Source organism: Monomorium pharaonis, chromosome 5 (genome assembly GCF_013373865.1).
Source record: "Monomorium pharaonis isolate MP-MQ-018 chromosome 5, ASM1337386v2, whole genome shotgun sequence".
NCBI classification, from domain to species: domain Eukaryota; kingdom Metazoa; phylum Arthropoda; class Insecta; order Hymenoptera; family Formicidae; genus Monomorium; species Monomorium pharaonis.
In genome coordinates, this window is record NC_050471.1 from 28,221,966 (window position 1) to 28,241,305 (window position 19,340).

The following is a 19,340-nucleotide window of genomic DNA, read 5'->3' on the forward strand; positions in this document are numbered from 1 at the left end:
GAGCGTCAATCGTCAGCGTAAAAAGGCACCTGTAGGTTTGTTCGTTTTCGCAATATTTATAAATCTATTAAATTAGAAAATAATAATTTCCTAAATAAAAATAATGATGAAAATGTTTTTCCCAAATGATTTTTAATCGTTTCCATTTATAAAACAAAATACAATTAATGTCTGTTAATTTGACGTTCAATAAAATTTGTTAATAACAAAAAAGCTATTATTACTCAAATGTTTAAATGCTTTTCCTAAACTTCTCCAAATGATTCCCAAATTATATAAAAAAGAATTAAAAACGTTCAATTCGTCTGCTAACTTGACGGTGGTTGTATTCCCACCATGGTCTACACCAGGTCCATCTGGTCCATCGGCCAGTGTCTGACGGCGGGAACCATATTGATTTTTCGCGATGATCGCCGATGCCGCTGCTAGCTGCTACGGGCGCCACGGGCGGTGGTGCGCGGGCAGTTACGTGATAGATGGGTGATGCTGATGCCATCATTTTGCCATCCCATGCCATAGCCATCCTCCGCTGCTGCTGGTGGTGGCCGCCGTTTGCACGCTCTTGACGCCGTGCCCTAACGTAGGGGGGGGAGGGGGTGCGTGCTCGACGAGAACACTCGCGTGTCAAAGTCCCGTGGTGTGATCCTGGTGGTGATATCGCGTGGTGGCCGTGCCCCCGTGACGTAGGCGTGGCGTTGTAAGACGATGCCGTCGGAGCTCCGGCTTTGGCACCACCGCGGCCGCAACATTTCCATGGAAACGTAGATGCGCGGCCTGGTGCGTGTGTGTTGTGTGTATGTGCGTGTGTGTGCCGTAGGTGTGCAGCGCGCGTGGTGCGGGAGTGCCGGGAGCGCGAGCATCAGCAGCAGCACCTCCGTATGTTCGTTTCTCGTTCCCCGCACTAGTTCTCCGTCGACGCGCGCAGTGCTCTCCGCGTGATGTCGCCCGTCCGCGATTCGTCTGCCGCGCGCGGTTAGGTTAACCTCGCCGCGCGTTCGCGCCCAGTCGACGACGAAGAGAAGGAGGAGGAGAACACAGCCGTCGTCGCCCGTGCCTCGGTGAGATTTCTTCCTTCCACCATTCCCGTTTCTATTGTTGTCACGAACACGATTTCGACAATCGACGGCTGCTTTGCCTGTCGACGTTCCTCTTTCGTTCCGAATTTCTTTTCTTACGGGTGATCATTGGCTTATCAAATCCAATCGTTGACGTTTTGCTAGACGCACGCGAATATTCGATCGGCTCTTCAGACTCTTTATTTTTTTCTTTAAATGACGTCACGCTGACTTTTCGTCGCAATTTCGCGACGGACGGCACGAAATCATGCGATTACATTTCTTTTCTTTAACCCTTTCAGGGCTACGGGCGCGGAAACACGTCCAGCCTTGAGAGAGTGAACGGAACAAAAGTTGAGGAATGTCAAAGACAAAGTGTATGCACGCGAGAAGATTTACTTGTTAGCAATGTTTAGCGCTGAAAGGGTTAATTAATTCGACGGAGTTCCCCCTTTATTCGTTAGTTAACTCTTGATTGACGGTGGCCGAGTCGTTTGAGGTCCGATGTACGTTAGTTTTCGAAGGGTATTTGATTACATCTCCTTTACATTGCAAGGACGTAAAAGAGTAAACAAGGAAAAACTTTTTTCTACTGTTATACCAAGCGCCATTCAAATTTGTGTAACAATGATAGAATTGAAAAAAAAAAAGAATTTTCAACTTCCCAAAATGTTTTGAATGTTTTGAAATTTTGTTACATTATTTTTAAACATGCTTTTGGTATTTAAAAATTTAATCTGCTGATTGTGGGGGAATAAATATATTAACTCACATTTTTACAGGTAAAAATGATTGAAAAATCCATTTGGACCATTTATTTGCCTATCTCTACTCAAATTGTGCTATATACATATGCAATGATATATATATATATATATATATATGTATGCATGTATGTATATGTATATATATAAAATAAAGGTATTAGTTTATTTCTAATTATGTTGTAGTAAATGAACGATTGTCTTATTATTTAATATTGAATATGGATCAAGATTGTTACAGCCACAGCCCTCATTTTCTTAGAATTAGTCATATAAACTTGTTTTGTTTAGTATAAATCGTTTGGCGAATATTCCCAAGTTAAGAATCAGAAGTCAATGATAACATTATTGGGAAAAAGAAGGTTGATTCTATATAGTTATCTTTTTAATCAGTGTGTACGATTGGGAAATGAATCCCTGAAACATTGAAACGTAACATAAATTTTGAAAAACTTTTACTAGATCTTAAAAACTGAGAGTGAGACAAATTAAAATTTTGCAATATGCTTTCAGTGACTGGATTAAGAGGCAGTACGGAGGACTCAAGTTTAATCGAAGAGCCCGAAGAGCGATCTTAGTGCTCGCATGTCGTTGCCATTAGATTTTGTACAATGAGCAGTTGGACAGAGAGAATGCATCGACGCGCTGCTACGTTAGGAAATGTTGTAACCAGTTGCGGACATCCCTCCTCAGAGCCTCCGCACCCAAGACGTCTGGAGAAGTTAGTATATATTGTCTGAGAATAATATTGTGTGTTTAATTAATTCTTATAGGCAATCTGAATCTTTTTTGGAACAAGTGCAATTTTACTGCTTAAATTTTAATTTTTCTATTAAGTAAGGATTTTAATATTTGAGATAAGCAATATTTAGCAATGTAATAGAAATGTTAAAAAGTAACTTTGAATTTTTCTAGATTTTCTGAAACCCTAAGAACAGAAAAAAATTAAGCTAGATGAAATGGAACCAGATTGCCTGCGGAGGATTAATATTTTATTCTTTGATACATGTAGATTATTTTAAGATTAACAACAATCTTTTTTTCTTGTATTTACACATGTATTAAAAATACTGATTTTTTTAGCGGGGAGGAAGAAATAAGCATTGATTCGCCTAATTATACATATTAAATATATTTATACATATTACATATATTTATACATATTACATATATTTATACTAGTGTATAAATTTAAACTGATATTGTTTGCACATGTTGAGCAAACAATTTTTCATGAGAAATTATTAATATAGTATATAGACAAAGCACGGTGTGTGTCACTAATAAAATTAATTGAGGTAATAAAGATTCTTAAAATTTTTTCACAGATGTGATAATTGATATTTAGCGAAATGAGTGTCAGGCAAATGTTGCGTCGGCATTTTGCGTTATATGCGTTTGCGATGCTCCGGAGAGGCGCGCGGTAGAATTTGTAAGTAATCACACAGACCTTGTTGAAAAGATTACGTGTATCGTATGTTACTAATATGCGTTGGCAATTCTCTCTCAGATCTCGCGTTAATAGTCGTTGACCCGTTGAAGGTTGCTGCTGGAGCTGTTTAGTTGATTCCAGAGTAGCGCAATTTTGTGTAACAAACAGTGAAACGCACCGCCGCTGTCCATTTTAGACGCCTCTAATTCAACATGCGTATTCTCCCGTTTTAGAGAAACTCGCTTTGGTATATTGCGTCCAGAGTTCATGCTGAATTATTCTGCTGAATTGTTGAAATCATTGAAAGCGAATCCGAAAACCAAATATTTGCGGATTACCTCTTGAAAAAGTGATTTGCAAAATTGTTTTCATTTTTTAGGGTCAAGTTTGGTGCACCCTTGAACGAAGTATGCAAGAATGATATTCCTGGCCCATTACTGGTAAATAACGAATGTGATGTTTTTTTATCGTACATTTTAATTTTCTGTGTACATAATTGTACAATTTTGTTCCATAAATTTCTATTCTTTGAAAAACTAGAAGCAGTGGTAATTAATTGATTTGTAATTTTATTATTATCAAATTAGTAAATTTAGACAGTCAATACTTTATATAGTTTGAAATGTCAACTTTAAGATATGAAAATTTTTTTAAGTTATTTTTATTTTAAAGTTATAATTTGTAATGAAAATAAGTATTTCTTTGATCTTTTTAACTACAATTAGTTTTAATATTTTTATATAATTAAAAAAAATAAATTATTGTACAAATACTTTCTAAAGTAAGATTCATTATATAGAATTTTTGTTGTAAAAGTTATAGAAATTAACTCAGAAGATGTCCAACAATAACGTGTGTTAACAGAGAGTTAGAACACCTAGAGTATTTATAAGTCAAAATTACTCTCTTCTTCCAGGTTCTTATATTGAAATTGAACAAGGAAGCTCCGCACAGAAAAGATATCTTTCGGGCGCCTGGCCATCAAGGTAACATGAAAAAACTAGTGCACTTCCTGCAGACCGGACACCTGGTTAACATGGACAATTTTAGCGTTTACACGATAGCCAGCGTTCTGAAGAAGTTCTTGCGTAAGATACCCGGTGGTATATTCGGCAAGGAAGCGGAGCAACAACTGTTTGCCATAATCCAACTAGATAGTGTAGAACAACAACGGGACCAGATACACAGGTGACCTCTCGCTTTCTGCAGATCTTTGAGATCCTCTATCATTCTTCAGGCTTTACAAAGGATAATTATTTGGTGTAGATTAATTACCTCGATGCCAATATACACTCAACGGTTACTGGTGCTGTTGTTTGGAACATTCAGAGTAGTAGCGGTGAATTGCGAGCGGGCGCACACGGGGATGACCAGTGAAGCTCTAGGGGTGTCCGTGGCACCGTCGTTTTTTCACAGTTGCGTCAGCGACGGCAAGACGGCCAAGATGGAGGATGTTCTCAGATTTAAGGTATTCGACACAAAATTAGATAATTTCTCTTCTTTCCAATTATAGTCATTTGTTGAATTATTAATGGAAACTTTGATCTGAGAATTAAAAAGTTATTTTGCATTTTTAAAACTTTCATATTTTATATACGTTTTTTATAAACAAAATTTTATTTAAGTAAATCTGCTGCAGAAAGAAAATAAAACAAATTTACCAATAAAATACTACTAAAATTTTATTGGTAAAGAAATCGAGAGTCTGTCTACAACTTCAACAATATTTTTTACTAATAGTTGATAATATTTATTTCCAGATTGCCACACGTATTACCAAGTTTATGATAGACAATTTTGGCGTTTCTAATCTATTCGGAAGGGACAATTACGAGTATTATGCGCGCATAACTGGTCGGATATTGAAGGTGGAGGAAGATTGGATCTTCAGTTTCCGATATCCGCCAGATACTCTAGTATCGAGTAAATATTTGTATTTACATGTACAATTTTAATTGCGATTTAATCGCACAATTACGACCTGAATGTATTAATTTTAGGACAACTGTCGCTGGAGGCCGAAAAGTCGTGGTTGCAATACGAATGCGAAAAATGGGGATTAAAGTTCAATTTAGAATGTAAGTGGATCTTATAATCTTACTGAATTTATCAAGATTCTTATTGCTGTAATTGATATTGGATTATGGTATTAGAAACAAAAATCATGTTTCTTATGCTATAATTTTTTGCACGCCGCATTTTTTATTTGATAAAAAGAATTTTTTTATCTTTAGGAACAAATCTCTTTAGCAGTGAAGTAATTTATAAATATAGCGTAGAAAAAAAATGTACATATTTTTATTTCTAACGATATGTTTCCATATTACGAAACAAAGTGATTTTAAGTTATTCTATATAACATCGCAATAATTGCTTATTTATGCACTAGGTATGTCTCACCAAGAAGAGTCGCAATCAACTCCGGCATTGATTCACGTACCGGAAACTGTGAATCTCGCGTCTTCATTAGGCATGATCCCGGAGAACACCTTGCTAGAGAGTTATACGCGCCTCTCGGTTAGCTTAGAAGAAAACGGTTTGTTTCAGGTAAAGAAAAACCCGTTTATCGTAAGCGTATCGTAAGCGATAAGAAATTGCGATTATACGATTGCATCGTAATCGTTGTAAGACTTGAGAAATATCTGCAGCAGCATAGTAGATCATATATATTTTTTTACAGATGCCCAGTCGTTCATCGAGTAATGGCAGTCAGCATTCTAAGCGCGGAATGGCGGGGATGACGCTGGAGGAGCTTCGCGCGGTGAATCGTTACGCCGAGAGCACCAAGAGTCTTAGTTATCTCCCACAGGTAAGATTTGTATTGTGTAGTCTCGTAACGATGATAATGATAATAATTATCAGTAATTAAACTGGTAAACGTTGCGATCGTAGGTTCACGAGAGGCAGGCCGCACGGATGCGAACTAGATCTGAATGGTTTCTCACGCCCATAGTTGCTACGGACAGCGATCCCACGGCGATACACATTTTACGTGGTTCCAATCGGTCTTCTTCTGGCAATATCGGTAAGCATGCGGATCTTAGAGATTTCTTTGTTTAACAGCCGGAAAGGACAAGATCGATATGAGCCTGATATTTCTGTTCTTGCGTATTAATCTTTAAATCTATCTAGAGATAGGTGCAGTGGCCCTAGTACTCTCTCGGGTATAGTTTTCTTAAATATTTCATACTTGTAAGTTGGCAGCAGAGCTCATCGATTTACCTTTCCATTCTTGAAGTCTTGAATCTTGGAAAAAGATTATTATTTTTACATTTATATATCTTATGACTATATAATTAGTGTAAATTTGTGTAAATGTAACACAATATACGAGTAGACTATCTGCCTTGCTAAAAGCAGTTAAAATGTTAATCAGATTACTTTTGTTATACAAGTTTTGATAATATTGTTATATGATTTTCAATTATTTCTATATTTATATATTTATCTCTTAAAATTACAGCTTCTTTATACTATAATTTTCTTATCGCATTATTTTAGTTTGCACTTTTTCTTTTCTTGTTTCTTAAATTTTCAAACCTATCAATCTCACGTCTTTGAATCTTTGTCTGATTTTGTCCCATTGAAATTTAAATACAGCCACGGGTTTGAGCGCCAGCGCGGAATCGGTGAAGCGGCCGAGTCTTCGAAGAACAGCTTCCAGGGAGAAGCAACGCTGGCATCGCAACTCGTCCCGTCGCAATAAGGAGAACGGTACTAAAGGAGCTGGCCGCTCGGCGACTGCAGCAGCGGCAGCGGCAGTAGTGACGGAGGCATCTAAATCGCGTTCCTTGGAGACAATTAAGACCGTGAAGATTGTGCGCGTAATGGCGGCCGATCAGCAACAGCAACCGCAGCTGATGGCAACCGAAAAGATGTTGGCCAGCAGTCAGAACGAGATCTTTGAGGAGCACGCGAGCAAGGAGACGCGCGTGCCATCGCGCGCCAGCGGTGACGGTGTCATCGGGCCGCAGGATTGCACGGAGATGGACGTGAAAACATTCCACGTCACTCTCACGTACAAGCCACGGATATAAACACAATTTTTTTTATTTTTTTTAAATATTTTATTATCAGTTTTCTCTCTCTCTCTCTCTCTTTCTCTTTCTTTCACGCTTTTTTTTTTAAAATGTCGGAACGGTATTATCTCTCTCGCGTGAAATACGTACGTTTGTTGTTACCCTAAATATTATACATATAGGCATATGAACTCTTGGATGATAATTTTATCCTAACGTCGACGCTTAGGAATATATCAAGTTTATCTCGTTCGAATATATATGATCTTTTTTTCTTTGTTTTTTTTAAATTGTAATACTGATACTCATAGGAGTATCGTACACACGGAATATCTTTCTCGCGTAAAATTACGTATATAAACACAAATTTATTTATTTTCGCCATATAGTAATTCAAATATTCATTATTCGTCGTTTTAAGGGATAGTCGCGAAATTTTATCGTTTTTCCATGTAATCGATCGATCGTTCATTTATTGATCGAGTTACACTGATGGAAGGATGGGTTGCACGAGAACACGAGCTCTTGATTTATTATTCCATTGAATGTGCCGGTTTAATTTCGGTCATTCCCGCATAACAGACACTGTATCGTGGCATTCCAGACGCATTTACTCTTGCCCCCCGTCCCGCGATATTTTAACGAACTTCCCTTCGCGTTTTCTACGTACTCGATAATTTTCGACTGATCGAGACGAAATCTTCACGCGAATCGTATCCACCGCCACTTGTGTGTATTTATTCCAATATTCTACTTTAGAAATACGACTTATAGACACTCAAGAACTTATCCCATCGATCAATCATCGCGTGACTAACAGCGTAATACGTATACACAGTGTTCCACGACGTGTCTTTGACCTGTGAATACACTCTTGACTCTCGTAAATTTCTTCTTTAATAAAAAACGCGCGATATTCTTTAGGAATTGCATGCGAAGATGAATCACGCGCAAGCTAAACTTTAAGTTCGCGATTAGACAATAAGATCTTATTCTCTACGTTTAAATGGAAATGGATCTTTAATTAAAAAAAAATTATTTAAGACATGGAGATAAAAATGATAAAAATCATAACGTGTGAAAGAAGTTAATATTCAATGAAACATTTTTTCATAAGAAGAGCTCATAAACGCAGCTTATTAGACACGTCATGCAGGATGTTGTGTGTCAAAAAAGAGGATTCGATAGATTTTGGTATTTACGCGAGTTCTCTTTCGTCGGCGACGCGTTAACGATCGCAGTTGCTAATATATATACATATATACGCACCGTCACGGTTGTTACATGCCAAATTAGTAGTACATGATAAGCTATACTTGTAAGACATCGATTATAGAAACGTTATGGTCGTATTGTCGCGTGTTACGTTACAAAAATCGTTAATAACTAGGGCAGGACGAGTTGACAGAAACATTTTTTAAGCGCTGCACTTTGGATTCAAAGACACTCAAGAAAAGGTATGTAGAGTATATGATCAATTGGAGGGCGCGAATGGTTAATTCTATTATTTAATTATATTTATAATCAATTAATCAATTTCTATGTAAATATTAAAGTTGACGAATTTTATGTAGTATTAGAAATAAGAACCACCTAAGCTGAGTTCTACATATTTTTATTTTCTATCTCCGAATGCGAGGGGAGAGATGTTTAAAGAATTTGCGTCTGTCAACTCGTTCTGTGTACAGAATGAACTACCGTATAAGACGCTGCTTGATATTACTTTCATCTGAAGCAAACAACTATGAAACGAGAGATATTTATCATCATAAATACGTAAGAAGAAAAAGGAAAAGAACGGTATACATATAACGACATGTTACACAACGAAAGTGTTTCAAATAAAAGTATATGTAGCGTAAACGAGATGGGAATCGTGCGCGGCGGACTTTCCGAGAGATGGCGATCGAATAAACCAATCGCGCGACCGATCTCAAAGGGATTAGCGATAAATATGGTAATATTACGGAGAAATATACAGAAATATGAGCGGTTGTGACGGAGACGGATTCGTTTGGGTCTTCTCTGTCTCTCGCAACCGCAGAGCCATTTTCAAGCCGTCTTAAACCCACGTTCGTCGATAATTATTTAAAAAATATACATACATTAAAATTGTGTATAATATGGTGACGCGTATAAAGCCATGGAGATTTTGCAATGAGCGTACGATTTCTATTAAAAGGAGAAAAAGTGGGAGGTGAATGAATTTAAGATGGTTCGGAGATGGGCTGTTCAATCACTTCTCCCGCGAAGGCCATTACGCAAATTAATTAATATATTTATAATTAAAACGTATATAACGTGTAAATATTGAATACCAAAAATGTAAAGTTATTATATATATTGGACGTAATATATATACACATATTATATATATACATATATATATAATATATATGCAAATGTAAAACGCGTGAAAGTATGCATGTATGATCGTGTTGAATGTTCGCCGCATCGAATCGTCGGTTAAATGTACTCGATGTGTCATTTTGCAACTGGAGGGATGACGGCGGGGGGGAGGAGAGGACGAGAAGGAGGGAGCCGCGGCCCGCGCGTAGTGGATTCAGGTGCCGCCGAGCAGAGGGAAGAAGACGCAGGCCCAGACGAGAAGACACGCGATTAGGAATAGCAGCAGCCTCGTGCGAAAGCTGTCCCAGCCGACCACGATCACCCTCGGTGGCGCGCGTCTTTCCGTCGCCGCGGAGAACTAAAAGAAACACGCACAATCGCACAGTCGCACTCGTCTGACGGGGAAAGGAAAAAAAAAAAAGAAGCGCATACGTAAATGGGAAATGAACAAAAAAATAGATCACACGTTGTCGCCCGGTTGCTCCTCCTCGTTCTCGTCGTCATCATCGTCATTGTCATCGTGGTCATCCCGCAATTTCCACGCGCTCGGATGCTGTCGCATCGGGTCCGTCTCTCGATCCCGCGTGTTCGTCGACGACGTCTGCAGTTGCTGCTGCGACCGCGACTGTGGCTGCGGTTGTGGCTGCTGCGACTGCGGCTGCAGCTGCGGTTGTAGCTGCAGCTGCGATTGCGGCTGTGGTTGAGACTGCTGGCTACCGATCGTTTCGAGTCGCCTTTCGTTCTTGACAACGTCGTCGTCGTCTACCGCGGATCGCGATTCGCCGAGCCCGTTGCCGTGTGGTTGTCTCGCGAGATACATGCTCGATTATGCGCGCGCAGTCATATTTTTTTACCAACGACAATTTCATCCCGTAAGAGAGAAGGGAACTTGTTTTCGTTTACAGAGAGCGAGAGGAGAGAGAGAGAGAGAGAGAGAGAAAAAAATTCTTTTTTCCAAAATGCGAAGTGTCTGTGTAACTCTCTCGTGGTCCATGACATCTAAATTGATCTAATTTATTCCCCCTTCTCTCCTACGTCACTACGATCATATTTTGAGATCCTCGCCTATTACAATCCCGGCCAAAAAAGAAAGAAAACGCAGAGCACACCGTCAAGCCACCTGATCAAGATATTCGTTCATTTATTTGTCTGATTAGCGTTAAGTGTCATATACGGAAGGGGAAGGCGAACGAATCTTTTGATCGATTCTGACGATTTTGTAGATTTGCTAAGGTATCGCGTATTCTCTCAGTATTATTTACAACTGTCTGTGTAAAAGATTTTGCCGATACTTTTTAATTTTTTAAACACCAGACTCAGTGCGCAATCTGCTCGAGTATGATAATAAAGGGATTGAATAAATCGAATGATGCAAGGTGTCGTATTTTATTTGTTATGGATTTTATTTACAGGAGTTAAACTTTTCTTATAAAACAGTACGAAATATATTACAACGTTACAATCCGATCTACGGAAGCCTCAAGCTGCCGAGGGAGGAGCCCTCCCCGATCGCATTCGGCCGTTCGTTTCGAATCCCTTCACAGATTCGTCCATTCATCTCGTTGAATGATCGTCGTGATGCAGATATGATACAAACCTAATAAAATTCCGATGGTAAAAAAAAATACAAAATAGATTCAATGGTAATAGATCAGGAAGAAGAGTCACGTGGTCCGCAGGACCTATCGATCATAGATCGCGATCACAAAATCACACAAGAGTCATAGAATTCAACGTAGCAATCACAAAATCACCTGAGAGTGATCGCGGGGTTTCGTTAGCGGTGTCACAATGGAGCACACGAAGATCACAGGCCCCGATCACAAAACGCGATTCCAATCCCTAGATTGGGAGATTTTCCTTCCAACTTGAATTTTGTTATCACGGTTTTTAAAAAAATTTGGTATATAACGATCCTTACTTTTATCTTCTCCAAAACCCGCCGTGATAAAATTCTTTGGGGGAAAATTTCCCAAGGTTCCCTGGTAACTCTGATCTCTCGATTACGAGTGAGGATGAATCACATTAACGGCCGCAGAATCCATCGCTGGACCCTGAAAGCGAGAGTCGCCGCGGTCACAAGATCCGGTACTGGTCCAGGATGGCGTAGACGATGATCCAGACGAGGAACGCCACGATCACGGAGACCAGGAAGACTGTCTTTAGCGAGTGCCAGGGACTCTCCGTACGCGGCTCCCCGCCGCCGAGGCGGCTACTCCGCCAGGTCTTGCAGCCGCCGTTCTTACAGGGTGTCGCATTCTCGCTGCCGGTGTGCGCCGTCGACGGCGTCGACGTTGCGGCGTGGTGGCTACTCGGCGCGGTCACCTTCACGTCGTCCAGCTCCGTGGTCTCGCCGACGGCGCCGTGCACCAGCTCCGCTGTCTTTTTCGTCGGATTCGACCCGAACCTCGACGGCGTAGCCATCTAAAAGAAGTAAGCATTATCGTTTTTATTGCGCGATTTAATAAGAAAAAACTTATTACGGACTTTCTTTTTAAACATTTCACAGCCTTAGAAATATGTTCCATCTTACCATGATTTCGAGAAACTTTCGAGAAGTATGAGCATTTTTTATACACATAATTTTTGGGGGTCGGTATTAGATTTATGAAGAAAATTATGGAGAATTGGTTGCTCATCTCTTAAGCGCGAAATTTAAAGTTGACAAGTTTAATTTGTAATTGGTTTAATTAGGATATTTTGTCCAGAAAGTGTTGCTCTCGTATAATTACACTTATATGCTCTTGCATATAAGTGTAATTATAGTAGCTTTCTGAATAAATTCGAGACACGCATCGTTTTCTTAAAAAAATTTCCCGTCAAAGACGTCAAATATTTATTCAACTTGTCTCGTCTGAGAGCGATCAAAAAATATAAAAAAGTTCTTTATCCGTCATTGTTTCGATAACGAGACAGTTACACGTGAACGTAAACAAAATTCTGTTATCGCAGCCATATATATGTATATATATATTATGATATCATCGTTCGAACATAAAAAAAAAAAAATACAGCAAAAGCAAAAACATTTGCGGTATTCCGATATTACCGGATAATAATTATCTGTCAGAGCGGTTTCCTACCGGGAAGTCACTCGATCGTCACGATTTCATACTTCCGGAATTTGAGCCTGACCTGTCTGACACGTTATAGGATTAGAATGAGATAAAAATTAGATGCCAATTTGATCTTGAACTAAATTCCAATTAAAGTTTAAACGACCTTAGAGATTTTGCGCAAACCTCGTCGCCTCTTTTAAAACTAGTTTCTTAAAATGATTATATGTATACACAGAAAACAAAGAACATTCCAGTTTTGAGAATATATTTTCAAAGTGTTAAATATTGAGTCAAAATTATATTTTACGTTAAACAAACATAATTAAAAAAATAACTTAAAAGACTTTTATAAGTTTACCAAGAAAAATATATTCTGTAAATTAAGAACAGATATCAAATAAAAAATATTTTCAAACCAAGAATTACAATTTTAGTTAGTGCTATTGTTATCAAAACAATTACACTAAGAGAAAAGTGTTTAGTATTTGCAACTATAATTGCATAGTAAAATAATTATAGTTGCAAATATCATTTTTATAGTTATTATTGCTATAATGTTAATGTAAATAATCATATATGTATAGTTGTGCCAAACAGGGTAAAAATTTTACTATAAACTAAAGAGTTTACTATAAATTATAATAATTTCTACTATACATATTCTACCATACAAATATTCTATCATAAATCACAATTATGGTACGTTTAACCATACATATATATGGTTGTATGAATGAATGAATGCTATAGCTATTGTAACAATAATATAGTGTTAAGTTAACTATAATTTATATTGTTAATTTAACCAGAAAAATATTGTTACGGCCAAAAATAACTATAAATTATGGTTAATGCAACTATGTTTTTCTCTCGGTGTATATTGCGCTTTTTATAGATAAACGTTTAATTTGATTTTAATTTGATATTGTTTTATGAAATACATAATAAATTATTTGTATAATTTTATAATTGAGCTACAATTATTTATTGTTTAATTTTATTCTATATATTTCTATTAATTGCGTTTAGGTTCTAATTATTTCTTTTTTTTTTTACTCTTTTGTCGCGGAGCCTTCACGATTTGGAACTTTACGAAACGGGAGTTTTAACAGACTTTTTTTTCTCATCTTTGCGATTGCGACGGCAATCGAGATGAATTCTACACTCGAGGATGAGAATCGGAAAGTGAAAGGAACAAAACAAGCCGATGCGATTACGCGAGTACCTCAGGAATCCGGCTTTTAGAGGGAGGAAGGAGGGAGAGGGAGGGGGGAGACCTCGCCGGTGATCGGGTAACGGGCGATCCCATATGAATCCGGACATCGTCATCTCTTACAATCGCGCGTTGACGCATATTAAATAAGTGAAGGCATTTGTATTTCGGTGAAAGCCCGACGAAAGTATCGAGCGTTCTAAAAATTTCATAGAGTACTTATGTCTTAAAACATTAATCCTTTCGAAGGAAAAGGAAAATAATGATTTATTGTAACAACAGTAGAACGTACTTCTGATAACATTTTGCAATTTCCGAAGCGTGCTTCCCATGAGAAATAATAATTAAAAAGGCATCGATCGATGTGTCGATTCGACATCTTTTTGAATATCATTTCTCACTGGGTTCGATCGGTCTCTCGCAAATCCAGTAATTGCAAGCAAGTCCAGTAATTGCAATATATCTTCGAGATAACGGGACGCCGTCCGAGATCGCGCGTGCGAAATCGGCCGCGACTTTTTTTTTCCTCTCCTCTTTTAGCAAAAAAAAAAGAGGGCGGGGGAGGGAGGGTCCGTTAACTTTATTACTTGTCAAACGACTTTCACCGCGTAACGCTCGAGAATCGTCGACAGTCAACGACCCGATTAGAGGCGATCGACCGTGTTGCCGATTCGCTCGCCAATGTCGATTTTAATGGGGTTCTTTTACGAGGGATTTAATCGCTTTCTCGAATGCAACTGCTACTGTTATACGATGTGATCGCGACGCCGCCGGCACGTTGTTAAATCGCAGAGGACAGGAACGAGCGGCGAAATAAATCGGGATGACGATTGACGATGGCTCCTGTCGACGTGATTTATACAGATCCGCGTATGTTACCGAATGTCCACAGCTGTCCGCGTATTCCGTTTATTTTAATTTGATGACAGAGAAAAATAATTTATTAATTAAATCACTTTATTTATGCTAACGAAGAAAAGAAACTTTTTGATTTTGTTGACATTTAAAATGTTTTAGTTTTAAATGGTGTTTAGATTTGCTACTAAAACCCTAAAACATTTAAAACAGAAATTCAATTTTAGTCCTCAATAATGTAAAGTGTTTCTACATTGCCGTGGATTAACTTTAATTTGCTTATTATCTTCTTTCAGACAAAGTCTTTCTTTTTAGTAAAATTTAAAAAAAAGTAAGAGAATAAATTAAAATATATTAATGTGAATCTGTACTGGTAAAAATGAACGTTAGGGTTTTTAATTAAAACATCGTTTGAGGCTAAACATTTTAAGTGTTTGAAGATAAGATAAAAAATATTTGCTGAGATAAAAATAAAATCTTCTAATATCTAAAATTAAACACTTCTTTCTGTATGTACTTCCAAATTAATTGAAATATTGATTTAAAATAATTAATATTAAACACATTTTAATCTATAAGTGGTACATCGTATATTTTCAGAATTTCAACGGTGTCCTTCATTCAATTTCCTTAAAAGAAAGGAAGGCATTCCACACTTCAAAGAAATAAATATTAACACTACTCTATCCATTCTAATATTTTTTTCCTCTCTCCTCTTTGTACTACGTGTTATTCCTCTTATACTCTTTCCTCGTTCTTTTTTACAATTGTATTTTTTGAACGTTCTCCAACGATTTGCCTGCCCGCCCGTGTCTGTCTGTCATCCTAATTTTCCAGAAGTTAATCCCACTTGACGCGCCTGACTCATCGCCAATCATCGACGGTACTCACGCTGCCGAATCCATACTTCCAGCGGTCGTCCTCGTTCATAACCCCGCGGCTATCGCAATTCGGAGGTGGGTACCTCCGCGGGTTCCGAAGGTCGAAGTCCCCGTTCGCTAAAACTTCCAACAAATTCCGACGAGAGAAATCAATTTGACACACGACACGACGTTCGCGCGGCGAGCGAGAATCAGCTGTGGAACTGCTGACGCGCGGTAGGTAGCTCGCACGAGCGAATCGCCCAAGGAACTGACCAGTTTAGACCCCGAGCGGGAGCCATTATCAGCGCTTATCAACCGCGACCCCTGACCAGCCGGCCAATAAACCGGTTACTCCCCCTCCCCGAGGGGGAGGCTACCGTTGAAAATGTTCGGAAGTCTTGATCTCGATGTATAATAAACATATTTAATATTTCCTCTCCTCTGATTTATTACGGCACTTGCAACTTGAAACCGTCGTCACCGTTATTCGCACTTAATGATTGTAGGATGCAGCTGGTTGTTGTGATTAACAGCTATATAAACCAGTTATATTACAAATTAGTTGTATTATAGCAGCTAATTAAGTTACGTAGCCGAAGCTAATTAAATTGTTAGCGTTTTTTTACTGCCTGCCGAAGAAGTTCTTGTAAAAACTGAACTCTTTGAAAATGGTTCCAATTAAATATTTAATTAATATGATATTTAGTAACAATTTGGTGACCATTTAATAACCGATTGGTTATCAAATTGAAGAAGTTCCTGTAAAAACTGAACTCTTTGAAGACGGTTTTAATTAAATATTTAGTTAATATGATATTTAATAACAATTTGGTGGCCATTTAATAATTGGTTATATCAAATTTGGTTACTGTTTATGTACCCGCCAAAAAATTTTTCGTACAAAAATATATAATGTAATTACATAGACAATTTTTTCTTCATATTTAACATTTTGTCAAAGAAACAATGCGAAAATTATCTTTCTAATTAGTTTTCGTCTTTTCAGTATAACTTATTTTTTACCTTAGCAGAAATTTTACAAAAAAAACAGAAATTAGTATAAATATATACAACTACTAAATATTACTAAATATTTGTATCGGTCAATCTGGTTTCTCTGCGCGCAAAAAAACAAGTTTGCGAGAAGTTCTCAAACTCATATAGAAGCCCTAAAAGAATTATGCGAGGAGCTTCAAGAGGAATTTTCTCCAGCTGTTGTTCGCGTAATGCAAATAGACGCGCTCGATGATGATGGAGGAAAGTGCAAGACACGAAACCTTCATGCAGCTCCGAGGAAAATATTGCGCCACACAAGCGCGCACACGTATAATCGTACCTTGCGTAACGCTCTCTCTTTCTCTCTCTCGCCCATTATTTTCCGCGAGGACGGGTATACGGTTATGCAAATCGCGTGGCAAATCCGAGGAGGAGGGGGACTATCCGTTCGCCAGATCCTCGGAGAGGAGCACACGTGCCATCTCGCCGCGATTAAGCCTCGGAATAACGATAAACGCGATCGCGTTTTAATCTCCGTTACAACGGGAAGGGAAGTCGGTCGTCGACTGATAAGTCGCGACTACGATCGCCCGTAGCCTCGTCTGCCGTCCCTCTCGTTCTCCCTCTCGGCCATTTAGATGAATTTGTATCGATTTTTATCGCGGACGCGTTCAAGCGAATAGAATCAATGTGCCGCGAGAAGTATGTACCTTTAAGATTGTGTATGTGTCACACATGTGCTGCGATAAATGTAAGCGCATAATTTTATTTAACATTTTAAGTATATTCGTAGATGATTAAATGTACATTTAATATTCCAAAAATATTAATATTAAATAGTATTATGCGCTTACAGGGAAGATATCCGTTTTCTTATCACATTTTATTTAAATGTCTATGCAAAGTTTGGAAAATCGTGTTCTTTTTATGTAAAATTGCGTCTTGTAGAGATACTCATTTGTGAATTTGACAAGAAAGTAGCATTGTGAATTAATTTATTATTATGAAATGCGACAAATTGTAGATGGCTGGACACGTTTCGAATGAACGCACGAATCGCCAATTATCTCGAGGATATGGCAACCTAGTTGTTTCGAAAGTTGCAGAAAATATGTGTTCAGAAATATATATTTTATCGCTATTGTCGCAAAACTGGACGAAATGTGTTTTAAGGAATTTCTGGATATTAACGAAAACGTCAAAAGGCAGAAAATGCGAAAATTACAGGAAATTTAAAATTTGCGTGGACGTGGAAATTACAGTCATTGTTATATGACGTGTTCGAAAATTATGTTGAATGCTTCGGTGGTCAAGGCAATCTTGTAAACGCGTTTTAATAAATTTGCGTACAATTATATTTACGCGTGTCCTTGTCATTTATGCTTGACGATTCTGTTACATATCAATGGCGCGATAGAAGACGATATCTACTAATGAAATTTTCATGAAAAAATAGTCATTTGGAAGTAATGTGGAAAACGTATCAGTGCTATGTACTTTTTCTCTTCAACGGAGTTTCAATTTCCAAGTTTGAAAATATAAAAAGATAAATTTCAAAAATTAACTTTATCTATGAAATTATCTATTATCTTAAATTATTACCAAATATTATTAAAATGACATTAAAATAATATAAAACATTATGTTATTATTAAAAATAAATTAAAATGGATAAAAATGGAAAGACAATTTCTCCCTTTAAAACAGCTTCAATTTACTAGATTCAACTTATTACAGAAATTCAGATCAAAGATCAATTCTATACGTATTGTAAAATATTATGTACCGTCTAGAATCACAAATCTTCAAGTAAAAAACAAAATTATTATAAAGTATCATTAAGTTTTATTGTAAAACAAAAATAAAAAAAATGAAAAGAAGAGGATTCTCGTATGCGCATAGCGAACGTGCGGCTGTCGCACCTGTGCTATCGAAAACAATACATCATTCGTAATCGTGCGAGCGGAATACCTTAATAATAAAGTTCAACGTTGCGTCGATCGCGACACATATTTTCAAGCGGCAAATCCGGTCATGCGGTTGTGCCGCTTGAAAACAATGAATAAGCAAGGAGCAATTATTTTCTTCTCACCTGCTGCGGCCGCCAGGTGTGCTTGAAGAAGCTCTCGAAGAACCTCATGCTGCCCCGATCGCACCTCCCTACGCCGACTCGCCCCAGCCGATCGTGCGCATTATCGTCGCGGCGCGAATTCGATCGCTAAACCCGCAACCCGATCGTGATCGGGATCGATCGCGAAACCTGGCTCGGATTACGTGGACGTACGCGAGGTGGACGACGTACTGGAAGCCGCGCGGAGCGAGCAGTCCGGGCGCATCCTCGTCTCGTGCGTCGCGTCCCGCAGGGGAATACCCGACCCGTAAAAAGGCACGAGGAGCCCGGTCGAAGATACTCGCGAGATCGAGAACCGCGCCGTTCGCCGCGCGATCGTCGACTAACGAGAGGAACTCGCTAATCGAGAGATGCTGAGCGAGTCGCTCCTCCACGCCGCCGCTTCCGCGTGTCGTGCCCCACACTCTCTCGTCGCGAAGGCGCGGTGCCGGCTCGAGACGATCCTCCGTCTCGCTTCTGCTTTCCTAGGAAGCGCCTCGAAAAGATTTTCTTTTAAAAAACGATCAAGCGAGGGAATTAAATCAAATTTGTATCATCATTCTTTTTTTTCCTTTTTTTTTTAAAGGACGCTCTTGTAATTTCTTAAGTCCGGTAAGAACCTAAT

The 19,340-nt window shown here is 38.4% G+C and overlaps 3 protein-coding genes across 5 annotated transcripts; 1 reads left to right on the plus strand and 2 right to left on the minus strand.

Annotated features, from left to right (window-relative positions):
• Nucleotides 1-141: 141 nt before the first annotated feature.
• On the plus strand, nucleotides 142-10,716 carry LOC105838970. Its single transcript, XM_012684934.3, has 11 exons — nucleotides 142-1,058; nucleotides 2,333-2,540; nucleotides 3,631-3,691; nucleotides 4,168-4,439; nucleotides 4,518-4,719; nucleotides 5,012-5,174; nucleotides 5,252-5,329; nucleotides 5,641-5,798; nucleotides 5,932-6,060; nucleotides 6,144-6,276; nucleotides 6,852-10,716. The coding sequence occupies exons 2-11, from the start codon at nucleotides 2,431-2,433 to the stop codon at nucleotides 7,286-7,288; spliced, it is 1,743 nt and encodes a 580-aa protein (XP_012540388.1). The 5' UTR covers nucleotides 142-1,058; nucleotides 2,333-2,430; the 3' UTR covers nucleotides 7,289-10,716.
• LOC105838962 (probable serine/threonine-protein kinase fhkB) lies at nucleotides 10,080-10,439 on the minus strand. Its single transcript, XM_012684925.1, has one exon. It carries the CDS (start codon nucleotides 10,437-10,439, stop codon nucleotides 10,080-10,082), a length of 360 nt encoding a protein of 119 aa, XP_012540379.1.
• Nucleotides 10,717-10,998: 282 nt separating the features above from the next.
• LOC105838971 lies at nucleotides 10,999-19,295 on the minus strand. 3 transcript variants are annotated; one of them, XM_012684937.3, is made up of 2 exons: nucleotides 18,698-19,295; nucleotides 10,999-12,043 (listed from the first exon to the last, which is right to left on the minus strand). In XM_012684937.3, the coding sequence occupies exons 1-2, from the start codon at nucleotides 18,743-18,745 to the stop codon at nucleotides 11,696-11,698; spliced, it is 396 nt and encodes a 131-aa protein (XP_012540391.1). In that variant the 5' UTR covers nucleotides 18,746-19,295; the 3' UTR covers nucleotides 10,999-11,695. The 3 variants fall into 3 exon arrangements, with proteins under 3 accessions (XP_012540391.1, XP_012540393.1, XP_012540392.1); XM_012684939.3 differs by lacking the exon at nucleotides 18,698-19,295 and adding an exon at nucleotides 16,946-18,210; XM_012684938.3 differs by lacking the exon at nucleotides 18,698-19,295 and adding an exon at nucleotides 15,638-16,933.
• Between the last annotated feature and the right edge of the window lie 45 nt (nucleotides 19,296-19,340).

What these genes read in the sequence shown, in the direction of transcription:
- LOC105838962 (XM_012684925.1), bottom strand. Translation starts at nt 10,439, where the DNA reads ATGTATCTCGCGAGACAACCACACGGCAACGGGCTCGGCGAATCGCGA.
- LOC105838971 (XM_012684937.3), bottom strand. Translation starts at nt 18,745, where the DNA reads ATGAGGTTCTTCGAGAGCTTCTTCAAGCACACCTGGCGGCCGCAGCAG. An exon ending in ACACCTGGCGGCCGCAGCAG is followed by an intron (nt 12,044 to 18,697) that starts GTGAGAAGAAAA and finishes TACTTCTTTTAG; the next exon opens with ATGGCTACGCCGTCGAGGTT.
- LOC105838970 (XM_012684934.3), top strand. Translation starts at nt 2,431, where the DNA reads ATGAGCAGTTGGACAGAGAGAATGCATCGACGCGCTGCTACGTTAGGA. An exon ending in CACCCAAGACGTCTGGAGAA is followed by an intron (nt 2,541 to 3,630) that starts GTTAGTATATAT and finishes TTCATTTTTTAG; the next exon opens with GGTCAAGTTTGGTGCACCCT. An exon ending in CAACGGGACCAGATACACAG is followed by an intron (nt 4,440 to 4,517) that starts GTGACCTCTCGC and finishes TATTTGGTGTAG; the next exon opens with ATTAATTACCTCGATGCCAA.